The sequence below is a fragment of the Rutidosis leptorrhynchoides genome, chromosome 5 (genome assembly GCF_046630445.1).
Source record: "Rutidosis leptorrhynchoides isolate AG116_Rl617_1_P2 chromosome 5, CSIRO_AGI_Rlap_v1, whole genome shotgun sequence".
Classification (NCBI taxonomy): domain Eukaryota; kingdom Viridiplantae; phylum Streptophyta; class Magnoliopsida; order Asterales; family Asteraceae; genus Rutidosis; species Rutidosis leptorrhynchoides.
This window is the reverse complement of record NC_092337.1, coordinates 414,469,052-414,483,867: the sequence shown is the minus strand read 5'-3', so window position 1 is coordinate 414,483,867 and position 14,816 is coordinate 414,469,052. Positions and strand designations below refer to the sequence as shown.

At 34.1% G+C, this 14,816-nt stretch overlaps 1 protein-coding gene across 1 annotated transcript; it reads left to right on the top strand.

Annotated features, from left to right (window-relative positions):
• Positions 1 to 3,778: 3,778 nt before the first annotated feature.
• Positions 3,779 to 6,548, top strand: LOC139849949 (polygalacturonase At1g48100-like). Its single transcript, XM_071839558.1, has 7 exons — positions 3,779 to 4,030; positions 4,516 to 4,647; positions 4,901 to 5,083; positions 5,168 to 5,212; positions 5,356 to 5,563; positions 5,887 to 6,077; positions 6,153 to 6,548. The coding sequence occupies exons 1-7, from the start codon at positions 3,779 to 3,781 to the stop codon at positions 6,546 to 6,548; spliced, it is 1,407 nt and encodes a 468-aa protein (XP_071695659.1).
• Positions 6,549 to 14,816: the final 8,268 nt, after the last annotated feature.

Sequence of the window (14,816 nt, the reverse complement as noted above, 5' to 3'; positions counted from 1 at the left end):
ATCATAAGTCTCTTTTAATTCATTCCATACAGTTTCAGCAGACTTAGAAAAAATTTGACCATTGTAAACATCTTCAGATAATGACACAAGAATCCAAGTAAGAACAACAGAATTGCATCTATCCCACTGTCCTAGTAGTACATCATCATCTTCATAACTAAATCTTGGACAACTACCATCAATAAATCCCAACTTATTTTTAGTTTGAAGAGCCAGTTTAATAGCACAACACCAAACATTATAATTTTCTGTTCCTTTCAATTTTTGTGTTATTAAAGAAGCACCAGAAATATCACTAGGATGCAAATACATAGGGTCATTAAAATTCAAGTGCACTTATTTTAGTAACATGTTCAGCAGAAGACAAAGAAGAATCATCACTAGCCATAAAGAAATATTAACAAATATAGCAATTAAACAAGTAATCGAGTAAAATAAAGATAAAAAAAAAACAAGCAAGCAATCAGATATCACACAGAACACTTAAAACCGCAATAAATCCACGGTTCAGACACCTGTAAAGAAAAAATTCACTTACAGAGTACTCCAGAATAAAACTGACTATTAGTCAGGCGTCCTGTAAGATAACACAACATATACAAAATACAGAAAGAATGTAAAACAGACTCAAAATACAGAACAGAGTAATAAGGTCAAGAAGAAGGTTCTTCTTGACTACTCCAAAGCCTGCAGGTGAATTTGGACTGAAATAGACAGAGCCAGGGTTTCACACCAATCACTTGGTAGATCAAGGATGCCTATCCCAAAAACCCCACGAATGTGACTCAGAGAGTGGATAATGAAAGAAGACTTACAGTGGGTGTGATTGAGTACAAAAGCAAAGATTATCAGATGAATTGCAGCGGAAGAACACAAAATTAGGGTTACGAGAAACCCTAATTTTACCAAAATAGGGTTTGTTCAACCAAACACCTTAAATCACCAGATCTTGACCCAAAAAAGTCCCACAGTCTTTGTCGAACCCAATCACAGTAAAGAATAACCAGATCTTTCAATAAACTTGAAAAACCCCAAATTGAGAAAACCCTAATTTTAATCGACGAAGAAAAATTAGGATGAATCACAACCACCGATAAACCGTATCACAACCACAGCTCTGATACCATGAAGAAAATCATACATCAAAGAACTTCAAGCACAAGAGAACAATCGATGATTAACCAAATCTATAATCAATCACAAGATTATAGAATAACAAAGTATAGCACTCTCACACACTCGTTCACAATGTATGAACCAAAGATCAAGCATAAAACTCTCAAGATCTAAACAATTTGTGAAACAGAAAACCCTAGATCTCAAAATGAGAACGAGATAGAAAATACAGAAATACAGTGAAAGAAAAAATAACCCGAATGAATAAATTATTTCAGAAAACCCCTTTTATAACCAAATAATTTAGACTTCATGGGCTCAAGTGGTGTTGGACTTCTTTTGAGTTTCACTTTGGACTTGATCTTGAGTATACTCCAACTTAAATATTTAAGACCCATTTTGATCACAAATAAATTAAGAGTCCAATAACTTAAAAATACAGCATCCCAACTCCATGCAGACTTAGACTTGTGCAGCTACACAACTCTTTAGCACAGCTACACTTCAAGCTGGAACAATCTGCAATAAACTTAACCCAGAAATAAGTAGCAGAATATACAATTTTCATGTTAGATTGCAAAAGTAATGTATAAAAGTTAATACATTATAAGTTTTTTTGCGCCAGTGGTCCCTCATTTTTAGTTAAGATATTTTTGCGCCGGTGGTCCCTTGTTTTTTGTGAATAAAAGAGTAAAAAGACGATTATACCCTCACATGCATTGCACATGACAGGGGTAAATATTAATGTTTAATTTATTAAAAATGTTATATATATATATATATATATATATATATATATATATATATATATATATATATATATATATATATATATATATATATATATATATATGTGTGTGTGTGTGTGTATGTGTGTGTGTGTGTGTGTGTGTGTGTGTGTGATGTTTTAGCCTTTAATTTGAGTGTGTGGTTTTACCAGAAAAATAAAATAATTCCTCCTACATCTCAACCCATACATTATAAGTTTTTAATCCAATCTGTTACTACTTACTACATCATCACGCATTCTATCTTTGCCGAAAAACATCATCATGCATTCTCTAACTATTATTAACTTATGTATAACCTTTGCGTAAATATTTGAGTCAAGAAGAGAAATAGCATTAAGAAACTTGTAACATCAAAAGTTTTTGACAAAAAGCGAAAAACAGAACTATTAAGAAACATATACTCAATAATCAATATATGATGCATGGACCACGAATTCGTTACTCGTACCATGAGGATAACGAACTATTCGGCTAGCTATGATTATCAATGAAACTATATAAAGTATTAATTAAGAACATTACGTTTACTCGACCCCACAAGACTAACAGAACAGTAAATGATTTCGACTTCGAGTTTATGGACTATTTTAGTAACACCATCTCATCACACGTGAACATATCTAAACAAACTGTTATTTTTAATGAAGCTAATTAAATGAATGTTTTGGGTTGAGCTTATCACAAAGTTTAAGCAATGGGATAGTTATGCAATTAATCTTGATAAACCATATTTGCTTCACTGGTCAACTAACATCCAATCACAAATTGCCATTTATAGATGTGTGTGGGACAATACATACATAAAATACACGTGTTCAAACATATATTTTCAAAGGAAAAATATAACCTTGATTGCGAATAATATGTGGTTTAAGCACTGACGGAGGATTTCAGGGGCTGGAGTGGGCCATGGTCTCCTCAAAAACTTACGTTCTTACTAGCAAATTTTATAATTTGAAGGAGTAAATATGATAATTTCAAATTTTGACCCCACCAAATTAAAATTTTGAACATGTAGAGACTGCATTTTTTTGAACTTTATGAAACCTATTTATATATAAGAGACCCTTATTATTAGTGTTCAAGCTCCGTCACTAGGTTTAAGGATCATAAGTTCCTTGGTCCGGTTACGGCGAGGATCGATCGATATGATGATATCGATGAGATGGTTAAATGTTAAGTGTATCATTGTAACATTCGTCGATCAATGGCTCGTAACAGGTTTGCAGGTTACCGTCGTTGAAGATTGACCTTTAAATCTTGAAGATGAACGCTACGTAATTCAACTGTATGTGTAATCTGACAAAATGTTATATACGTAAGATGTTAATTGTAGCCAGGGAAGCAAACCGTAGGCGCCAGAGTAAAAGCTGTACACGGTAGAGGAGGTGGTCTTCGATGTAGGTTTCTAACTTATATTTATATTTATAGGGGAGAAATTAGGATTTAGGGTAGCTCGTGAGTCAAGTCCGATGTACAAACCCAAATAAACACTCTACATCATCAACAAGCATATACTACATTTAGAAATATAGATATAAAATAATGGATAGTTGAGTATGCTGCTAAAAGTACATGGATTATGTATGGTCTATTCGTTGAAATGTACATAGTAAAAAAGTTAAAACGGATAATTACTTTTCTTGTTAAGGCTATATTGGGATATCGAATAATATTACTCTACAAACCATAATTGTATTATCGCGTCATCGTTCCAACCCTTAAAGCACAATAGTAACTTCATTAATTATTGTTGAGGTTTTTGTTGCCTATTTAAACACCAAATGAGCAGTTATCATTTTTCCTATAAACATAAACACACAGACACACACATACACATACACATACACATACATATTTTAGTTATAAACATGAGTACATTTACCTTCAAAAACTTTACAGTTGTTCTTCTAACTACATGTCTTATATGTTTTTCTAGTAGCGAAATTTGCAATGCTAGAAGGGGGAAATATTGGAGGCATAAAGGAAGCGAATTTAGTACTTTGTACAATAATAAGGTTCAACACCAAGCCAATGGTGATAAATCGGAAACACAACAAAGTTCAACATTTAACGTGCTCGACTATGGAGCTAAAGGAGACGGTAAATCCGATGACATCAAGGTGAGCTACGTTGTAGTGCTAAAAAATTGTTAAGGCTATGATTTACAATGTATGTAGCTAAGTTATATGGTATATTCATACACTCAAAAGAACAAAATGCCACACAGACAAAAAAAAAATTCTTTCGGCTCGATTTTCCGACTCGCTTTATGAGCAGACTAATCTCGATGCGATAACCTGATAAACAAATATGTTATATGTCATAATAATCATATCTGAGTCATATGTAAAACGGCAATAATTTGGTTGTATAATTTTTTTCTTTTAATGGGGAGTACTCATATTTGACACCATTCATATGGAAGTTTGCATGGTTCAGATTCCCAAAAATAATATAATATATAGTTTTACAGAAAATGCTAAATTTAAGCTTGTATGATAAGTAAGTTAGACATGATAATTTAATAAAATAACACAAGGAGTAATATGGAAATGAATCAATGATGATACTAATTAATCAAATTGGCTATGATGATTTAACTCAGGCATTTCAAGCTGCTTGGGCCGATGCTTGTAAAAGTGACTCATCAACGATTATCGTTCCATCGGGTTACAAGTTCCTTGTGGGACCCACTTCGTTCTCTGGTTCGAATTGTCACAAACGCATGAGTTTTCAGGTACATATATGGCTTGTTTCGTAGTTTTCTTTAGTAGATAATTAGCATTTAACAACCTCCAACAAACTAGTTACATGTTCAAAGTTATCATGCATACATGTCTATATTAATATAACAATAATTGGTACAAACATGCATAAGAATTTTGAGACCTATAAATTTTGACAGATAGAATTTTTTATGCTTAAACATAGATAATAATTTCATAACTAGTATTAATTTATAGTCATAATTACATGAAACAATTTTGCAGGTTGATGGTACAATTTTAGCTCCAACAAATTCCGAAGTATGGAGTTCAGGTGTGAACCAGTGGCTTGAGTTTACAGAACTCGTAGAATTCACGATTAAGGGAAATGGCACCCTTGATGGAAGTGGCTCGGTTTGGTGGTCCGAATCTTTACATGATGATTCTATCAAAAACGAAAATGATCAAGTAAATTTACTCTCTCGACTTTTTCAGTTTATTAAACTCTTAATAAATATCCATTGATTTATATTAATTTCCTTCTATTGGCAGGTAACCAGTTCATTAGGTGGAAAAATGCCGAAAAACAAGCCAATGGTAAGAACTAAATAGAGGTGGTATAATGGGCGGGCCAGATTGAACAAAAATTACTTCTTCTTTTTTAATTTACTTTAAGCAACTTTTGACCCAATTGAACCTGTTCTGTGTATTATGACTTGAGTATATTTTTTTTTATATAGGCAGTGCGGGTTGGTGGTGGTTCTGATGTGACAGTTACAGGCATAACAATCCAAAACAGTCCGCAATTTCACCTTGCGTTCGAAAACTGTGACGGAGTTTTAGTGTACGGTATCAGCATATCATCTCCTGGTGACAGTCCAAATACAGATGGCATTCACTTAAGCAGCTCCAAAAATGTGATCATCCATCATACAAACCTTGCTTGTGGTAAAAACTACTCTAAACAATTACTACCCAATTTGACCTGAACCCATTTTGAGTGGGGGAGGTTTACCCGACCCGTTTGGATCCTAAACAATTACTACCTTACATAACCTGAACCCATTTTGAGTGGAGGAGATTTACCTGACCCGTTTGGACCCTAAATAATTATTACCCAATTTGACCTGAACCCATTTTGGCCCGTTACACTGTTCTTCCCACCAGCCCATTGGGCCTCCTTCACTAAAGACCTAAATTTGTGTAACAACCAATAATTACAGTTAACTATTTTAGGATTCTGATATTATCTGAATTCATGTGGTATGCAGGAGATGACTGTATATCTATACAAACAGGATGCTCAAATGTACTTGTACATGACGTCAATTGTGGGCCAGGGCACGGAATAAGCATCGGAAGCTTAGGTATAGACGGAACAACAGCATGTGTCTCTAATATCACCGTTCAAAACATCAAAATTCAAAACACGATGACTGGTGTTAGGATCAAAACATGGCAGGTACATATAAAACTACAAACAGTGTTAACCGCCTATACGAAATTATCCTTTTTAACTAAAATTTAATTTTTACAGGGTGCAGCAGGACTAGTACAAGGAGTTACATTTTCAAACATTCAAGTTTCAGAAGTCGAATACCCAATCATGATAGATCAGTACTATTGTGATCACAGCAGCTGTAAGAACGAAACATCTGCAGTTAGTATAACAAATATCGAGTACGAAAATATATTTGGAACGTATACAGTACAACCGGTGCACTTATCGTGCAGTGATAGCAAGCCGTGTATGGATTTAAGATTATCTGATATTGAACTCCAACCAAAGTCAGAAGGTCAAGAAATATCTAAACCGTTCTGCTGGCAGGCTTTTGGGACGTTGGATTCTCCTATCGTCCCTGAAATTGATTGTTTACGAGAAGGTGGTTCGTCGAACAGTTGGGATGTTGATAATTCGCAATGTGAAGTGTAATCTAGATTTAGATACAGTTAAAACAAAATTGATTTTGCGGTGGGTCCTTCAATGGTAGTTTGATGGTGAATCCGTACACAAAAGAAGATGTGTTCGTAGTATCATTATTCCTGTTAGTTGTATATATATGGCTGCAATGATGCGTTGAATGATTGTACATAGTGATTGTAATAAACAATTGGTTTGTACTTGGCAGAAACTTTATAATAATATGTTGATGTAAAGACATTTGTATAACTTCTGTTGTGCATTGAATGCGTGAGCAAAATTATACTTTAGTTCCTAATTGGGTAAACCATTCATTCGCCTTTAGTTCCTCAAATATACCACCAATGATTGGGTCAAGATTTTTAGGTTGTGATGCAGGAATAAGGTGAGCCACAAGCTCGAGGCTCGACCAAAAAAAAAGTCTCGGCATTAAGAAAATGGGATTAACTAAAAGAAAGAGTCCGACGTTCATTATTTTATGAATATTCATAGTTGACTGGTGTTTTTTACATATTCATTATACACCTCATGTGGATCTAATTTGGGGGAGATGTGCGTTGAAAAGTGGGCGCTAATGTAAGGAAAGGAGGTGTTGTTTGTTCAGATGTCCAGAGGTCCTTTTCTTGATGGAGTGAAAGAAATGTCGACCTTGATCATAAGTTTCTCCTAGTTTAGTATGAAAGAAAAGAAAAATAATAAAGGTGAAAGGAAAGAAAACAAATTCTAAGGTGCGAGGAAATATCGAAAGGAAAAACAAACAACCAATATCTTATTTTCATTTCTTTTTATAAAGAAAAATGATAACTATAACTCTAGGAGCTACCATTAAGGATTGATTGAAAAGTTGAAATTTTCATTATAAAACTAATATTTTCATGAATAAAATGACTCCCCGAATTTCATTATGGAAAATACGTTATAATATGTAAAATTAACAGCAACAACAACAACAAAGGCCAATCATACCTTTGTGAGTTATGGGAGAGGTGAGACGTAAACAATCATTCCTTTATCCTAGAAATAGAGAGAAGTTATTTTTTCACCCTGAGTGAAACACTCTAAGAGTAGAGAAAATCCTCTTTCTGTTCGCCGGATAAAGAGATTGCTTCCTAGAGGACCTTCGGCCCAATAGAGAGAAGGACGCAAACATTCCTTCCTCCCTCTCTGTTCGCCGGATAAAGAGATTGCTTCCTATAGGAACGACGTAAACAATCCTTCCTCTATCATATAAATAGATAGAAGTCATTTTTCCACCCCGAGTGAAACACTCCAAGAGTAGAGAAAATCCTCTCTCTCTGTTCGCCAGATAAAGAGATTTCTTCCTAGAGGACATTCGGCCCAATACGTTAAAAAAGAAAAAATACGTCCATGGAAATAGTAAAATCAGATTTCCATTAGTTTTAGATCATGCCTGGAATTCTCTATCTAAAATTAGGATCACTATTTTTCTAAATTTATTTTCACTTATTTTCATTTCCTTTCAAAATAAAGCTTCCTGCATATAATCTATAATCTAATCTAATTATTTACTGAATAATATTTAATTATTAAAATCTTTTTTCTAATATACATCTCAAACATACGATATGAAGATTTTAAAATAAATATTTATTCTAATAACAGTTTACAACTAAAACTTTGTTAACATATATAAAGAAATTGTCATTACATAAAAGTCAAATGTAACCGTTTTGTACCTTCCATTAATAAGCTAATCTATTGCCATAAGTGTTTTCTTTAAATTCTTGTATGGCTTCGTGTTTGATGGATGTTCATGCTTAAGGTTCGTCAAAGGCGATTTTAGATTCTTCTCCATTGACTTTTAACTACGTGTCGAGACATGTAATTTTTATTGAAAGGCAAGTTGTTGGCATCGAATACTCTCATTTGCCACACACGCACGCGCTTTCGGGCAGGAAACTCGAACATGTAATTAACCAGCTACGTACAAGCAAGTTGAAGACAAATTCATTAGGCCTAGCACCGAGTCAAAGGCGACGGTTAGTACTAGGGGTTAATCTTTTAGTTCGTGCGGACGGGGTCAGTATTTGTTTCGTTGTGGTTTTGTTAGTTTTTTGTCGATTTTATTGTTTGGTCTTTGTATTGTGTTTCGGTTGTGACTCACCCTCTTTTTGATCGGCTCAGATATCGTGTGGTTGTTTGTAGTTTGTAGCTTTTGCGTTGTTGTATGATTGTAGTTTATCAGGTTTCTAGGTGCGAGGTGCAATTTCAATTTTTAAAAGCGGTTTTTGATCGGTTCTTTCATATTTTATTATGGACGATGATTCCTACGTAACCTTTTATTTATACACAACCAAATGTAATTTGAAATGTTGTATTGTACAATAATGTTTAATTGTGTATTAATAAAAACTAGTTATCGAACCCTCGCTTCGCGACGGAGGTTCGATTTTTAATGTATTTTATTGTGTTTAGTTTGTAAAATTATTTCGTGGCTAACGATCATGTCGTTGAAGCGCAACTTGAGTCGAACTAAAAGGTATAACCCGTCAAAGATTTAAATGTTATTTTACATCTCCGCGTTTCGCTATGGAATTGTCGACTTTTAAAAATTTAACGCAAAATCAACGTGTATGAAAAGTATTTCAAATATTTATCGTTTTTTAAAAAGCGTCCGTTTTGCCTATAGTTAGTGACCTTGTGTTCCTAAAATTATTTCGAGTTTAACGATGTTGTCGGAAAAATTTAACTCGTTGCAAGCGAGAAGATATGACCCGTTGGTTATTTGGGTGGATTTAGTTAAGATTTTTTATGAAAATGGTTATTCGACACTTTACCCTCTTGTTTGGGGGGGCGGTTTTAATTTTTGAACAAAGGTTAGGGGCTTTACTCGCGAAAAGGGAAAAAAAGTGAAAAAAAGGGGGGGGAAATGTGAAAGGACAAAAATGCCCCTGATCACTATTCATCATTTTTGTCTAATAGTTAATATAAAGTCAAATGTAACTGTTTTGTATCTTCCATTAATACGCTAATCTACTGCCATAAGTGTTTTCTTTAAATACTTGTATGGCTTCGTGTTTGATGGATGTTCATGCTTCAGGTTCATTAAAGGCAATTTTAGATTCTTCTCCATTGACTTTTAACTACGTGTTGAGACATGTAATTTTTTATTGAAAGGCAAGTTGTTGGCATCAAATACTCTCATTTGCCACGCACGCACGCGCTTTCGGGCAGGAAACTCGAACATGTAATTAACCAGCTACGTATAAGCAAGTTGAAGACAAATTCATTAGGCCTAGCACTGAGTCAAAGGCGACGGTTAGTGTGACGCCCCGTACAAAAACATCATGTACGAATCGTCAACAACAGGTCCATTACACGGTATAATACTACATGTTGTTTTAAAACGAGTTTTGCATTCATGAAAAAATAATGTTTTTACAAAAGATAATGTGACATAAAGGTCCTTACAAAGTCATTATTCAAAATAACATAAGTTGCGAATGCAAAATAAAAGTTCCATGATTGAGACATCTCTAAGTAATGCAGCGGAAGTCTAACACAGCGAGTCTGTAACAGCGAGTCTATAACACTAAGATAGCAAGTCTAACAGCGGAAGCAACAACGTCTAAGCACCTGAGAAATACAGGCTTAAAAGTCAACAAGAATGTTGGTGAGCTATAGTTTGTATTCAGTAATGTAATGTAGACCAATTTCATATTCAAACCAGTATGAAAAGTATATGCTTAACCGTGGGCACCCGGTAGCTAACTTGACGTAATAATAATACCCCCTAAAAGTACACTTGGCGAGTGCGTATGTCATCGAAGTATCAAACACCCGTCAAATGCTAGCGCGACTAGCCCGAGTGGGGATGTCAAACCCTATGGATCCATATCTAATATTCGTGTTCACAGGTTCAAAAACCAATGATTAAACGTTACCGTGCTAAGGGGAATCTTTGTGCCATTATATCAACCACACATATATAAAGTTTAAGTACTCGTGTCTAGTATGTAAAAACATAAAAAGTGCATGTATTCTCAGTCTCAAAAATAGTAAAGTAAAAAAGGGAAGCTATAACTCACAGTGAATGTGCAGTAAAAGTCGATATGAAAAGTATGCAGGTAGTAAGTCGGTCCGAAAGGTCGTCAACCTAAGTCAAAGGTCACTAAGTCAGTAAATTGTCCCCAAAAGTTTAAAAGTGAATAAATTAAGTCTTAAGTATCATCATCATCGTCATCATCATCATTATCATCATACGTAAAAGATAAAGTAAGTTTTCAACAAGAATAGATATCGAAACAAAAGGCTGACTTCGGACAGCTGCTACGAACTCTATACAAAACGAAAAGACGCGTGGTCAGTGGAAAAGGCTCCGTATATGAGTCCTCTAACCGATGTCCAATTTTCAGATCCTAAATAGATGTCGTTTGACCATGGCGGCGGTTCAAGCGCGAGTAGGTCAGAATTTTCAGCACGTCGTTATAACGGCGTAGTGACTTTCGGAAGGCTATAAATCCTAAACCGTATATCGTATTTAGGCGAGGCCTAAACGAAAAGTCATCTACCCGAAACTAACTATCTGAAAATCAATTTTACAGAAGTCCTAGAAATCTGATCAGACCCCGAAAACAGTAAACAAGTGCTCCGGTGGGTTTCTTGGTGCTTGATGCTCATCACGGTTCTCATCCTTGATGCGTGTAAGCTTCAAGTGTACAACTCTTTGATGTTTTAGCATCACTTTGACTAATTTTCAACCCTCAACACACAACTAAGAGTAAAATCTAACATTATACAAGTTTTGAACATCAAGGTTGCCTCTTTATTGCATAAACTCAATAAAGCTTCAACCTTTGTCCTTTTTACACAAGTTTATGCATCTTCATCAAAGACTTGATCTTTATCATCACAACAATCACAAAAAGGTTCCAAGTAAGTGAGATCTACAATGATAACTTAGATCTCAAGTATTAAGAAAACCCTAAGCTAGAAAGCTTGGATCTTTACAAGATTAATGAGACCATAAGCTAGAAAGCTAAGATCTAATGAAAGTAATGAGACCATAAGCTAAAAAGCTAAGATCTTTAACAAAATAATGAAACCCTAAGCTAAAAATCTTAGATCTTTAATATTCTTGAAGATCCTTAAAGCAAAAGACTAGATCTTCAAGTTACATGAAGATCATAAACACAAGTTTTGATCTTTTTAACAAAATAAAGGAATCATAAGCTAGAAAATTTAGATCCAACAAAGTAATGAAGATTAAAAGCTAGAAAGCTTGAATCTTTCATGTTCTTGAAGGATTCAAACCAAAGTTTGAATCTACAAGATATAACAAGATCAAGAAGCTAAAAAACTTGATCCTTGCATGATGATGATGATGATGATGATGTCAAAAATGAGAAGAGAAGAAGAAGAAGAAGAAGAAGAAGAAGAAGAAGAAGAAGAAGAAGAAGAAGAAAATTTAAAACTTACACTTTTTAGAGTGAGAAAGACTAGAGAGAGAATTAGAGAGTAAGTGTGTGTAAAATGTGAATGAGATTAAGTGTGAAATGGGTGAGATTTGCTTGGTATTTATAGAGTGGTGAGGTGGTGGTGAGGTGGTGGTGGCCGTAGGTTTCAAAGGGGAAAAGGGGGGACAACTTTTGCTTTTTGGTTAATGGTGGTCTAAAGTTGGTGCTTATGTTGGGATCTCATGCAACAATTGTGATTATGGTTAACAAAAATGCTAGTATGTTCCCTCTAATAAATGGGTATTTGTCTTACATTTATATGGGTCATAATCTTATTAAAATTGGACTAATTAAATAGTCCATTAGCTAGAGTAGGGTGGGCTTGAGTCCAACAAGGTAGAAAGTCCAACAAGACTAACTAGTGAGCATAAGTAAATTACTAAGCGTAATTAAGCAACCAAAAGTCCAAGTAATTGTTATTAGAAAATAACAATTAGTATTACGTAGTCATAATATTCCAATTACGACAAATGTTAAACGTGTACCAAAACATATAGCTCGTTCTCAACGTCAAGTGACACTAACGGTCGTAAAAGCATTCGAGGATCAAGTTAAGTAACTAAGTACTTAATGGCATGTTGTATGGTAATAACGAAAGTAATTAATCATGAAATAAGATCCCAGAATATAAACCAACACAGTACGCACAAATACGCAGTTTCGCAGAAAGTAACAAGCACAAAAGTAAGTCAAAAAAGTCAGGTCATTACAGTTAGTACAAGAGGTTAATCTTTTAGTTCGTGCGGACGGGGTCAGTATTTGTTTCGTTGTGGTTTTGTTAGTTTTTTGTCGATTTTATTGTTTGGTCTTTGTATTGTGTTTCAGTTGTGACTCACCCTCTTTTTGATCGGCTCACGCTTAGATATCGTGCGGTTGTTTGTAGTTTGTAGCTTTTGCATTGTTATAGGATTGTAGTTTGTCAGTTCTATGTGTGAGGCGTGATTTCAATCTTTATAAGCGGTTTTTGATCAGTTCTTTCATACTTTATTATGGATGACGATTCCTACATAACCTTTTTTTTATACACACTCAAATATAATTTAAAATATTGTACTGTACAATATCATATAGTATGTTTGATTATGTGTGAATAAAAATCGGTTGTGTATGGATTAACTTTGACTTTATTATACTCATAAGTTGTTGTAGAAAAAACTAGTTTTTGAACCCTCGCTTCGCACCGGGGGTTCGGTTTTCAGTGTATTTTATTGTGTTTAGTTTGTAAAATTATTTCGTGGCTAACGATCATGTCGTTGAAGCGCAACTCGAGTTGAACTAAAAGGTATAACCCGTCAAAGATTTAAATGTTATTTTAAAATAACAATATATGTGCATCTCCGCGTTTCGCTATGGAATTGTTGACTTTTCAAAATATAACGCAATTAAGTGGTTATCTTATATTAACACTTCGTATGATTTAAGAGTAGAATATTTACTGAGATATAGCTAAAAAATCACTAAATAATTAAAAAATAATAATAAGACCCATATGTGTTTGTTGTTAATAGATGAAAATAGTTATGGAGTCTGCGAGTGAAAAATCAACGTGTATGAAAAAGTACTCCAAATATTTACCATTTTTTAAAAAGTGTCCGTTTTGCGTATAGTTAGTGACATTGTGTTCGTAAATTTATTTCGAGTTTAACGATGGTGTCGGAAAAATTTAACTCGTTGCGAGCGAGAAGATATGATCCGTTGAATATTTGAGTGGAGTTTATTTATGATTTTTTATGAAAATGTTGTTTTGACACTTTACCCCCTGTTATGGGGGTCGATTTTAATTTTTGAACAAAGTTTGGGGGGTGTTTGTGGTGAAGTGAAAATTAGTTAAAAGGAAAAAAAAAAGTGAAAAATCCAAAATACCCTCGGTGAAATGTCCCGTTCTTATTGATTAAAAACGTTCCATATTAATTGATTTCGTTGCGAGGTTTTGACCTCTATATGAGACGTTTTTCAAAGACTGCATTCATTTTAAAACAAACCATAACCTTTATTTCATCAATAAAGGTTTAAAAAGCTTTACGTAGATTATCAAATAATGATAATCTAAAATATCCTGTTTACACACGACCATTACATAATGGTTTACAATATAAATACGTTACAACAAAATAAGTTTCTTGAATGCAGTTTTTACACAATATCATACAAGCATGGACTCCAAATCTCGTCCTTATTTAAGTATGCGATAGCGGAAGCTCTTAATAATCTCCTGAGAATAAACATGCTTAAAACGTCAACAAAAATGTTGGTGAGTTATAGGTTTAACCTATATATATATCAAATCATAATAATAGACCACAAAATTTCATATTTCAATACACATCCCATACATAGAGATAAAAATCATTCATATGGCGAACACCTGGTAACCGACATTAACAAGATGCATATATAAGAATATCCCCATCATTCCGGGACACCCTTCGGATATGATATAAATTTCGAAGTACTAAAGCATCCGGTACTTTGGATGGGGTTTGTTAGGCCCAATAGATCTATCTTTAAGATTCGCTCAATTAGGGTGTCTGTTCCCTAATTCTTAGATTACCAGACTTAATAAAAAGGGGCATATTCGATTTCGATAATTCAACCATAGAATGTAGTTTCACGTACTTGTGTCTATTTTGTAAATCATTTATAAAACCTGCATGTATTCTCATCCCAAAAATATTAGATTTTAAAAGTGGGACTATAACTCACTTTCACAGATTTTTACTTCGTCGGGAAGTAAGACTTGGCCACTGGTTGATTCACGAACCTATAACAATATATACATATATATCAAAGTATGTTCAAAATA

Excerpts from the sequence above, each read along its gene's own strand:
- LOC139849949 (XM_071839558.1), top strand. The coding sequence starts at position 3,779 with ATGAGTACATTTACCTTCAAAAACTTTACAGTTGTTCTTCTAACTACA. Across the intron at positions 5,084-5,167 it reads TCAAAAACGAAAATGATCAA|GTAACCAGTTCATTAGGTGG; the intron begins GTAAATTTACTC and ends TTCTATTGGCAG. Across the intron at positions 5,213-5,355 it reads TGCCGAAAAACAAGCCAATG|GCAGTGCGGGTTGGTGGTGG; the intron begins GTAAGAACTAAA and ends TTTTTTATATAG.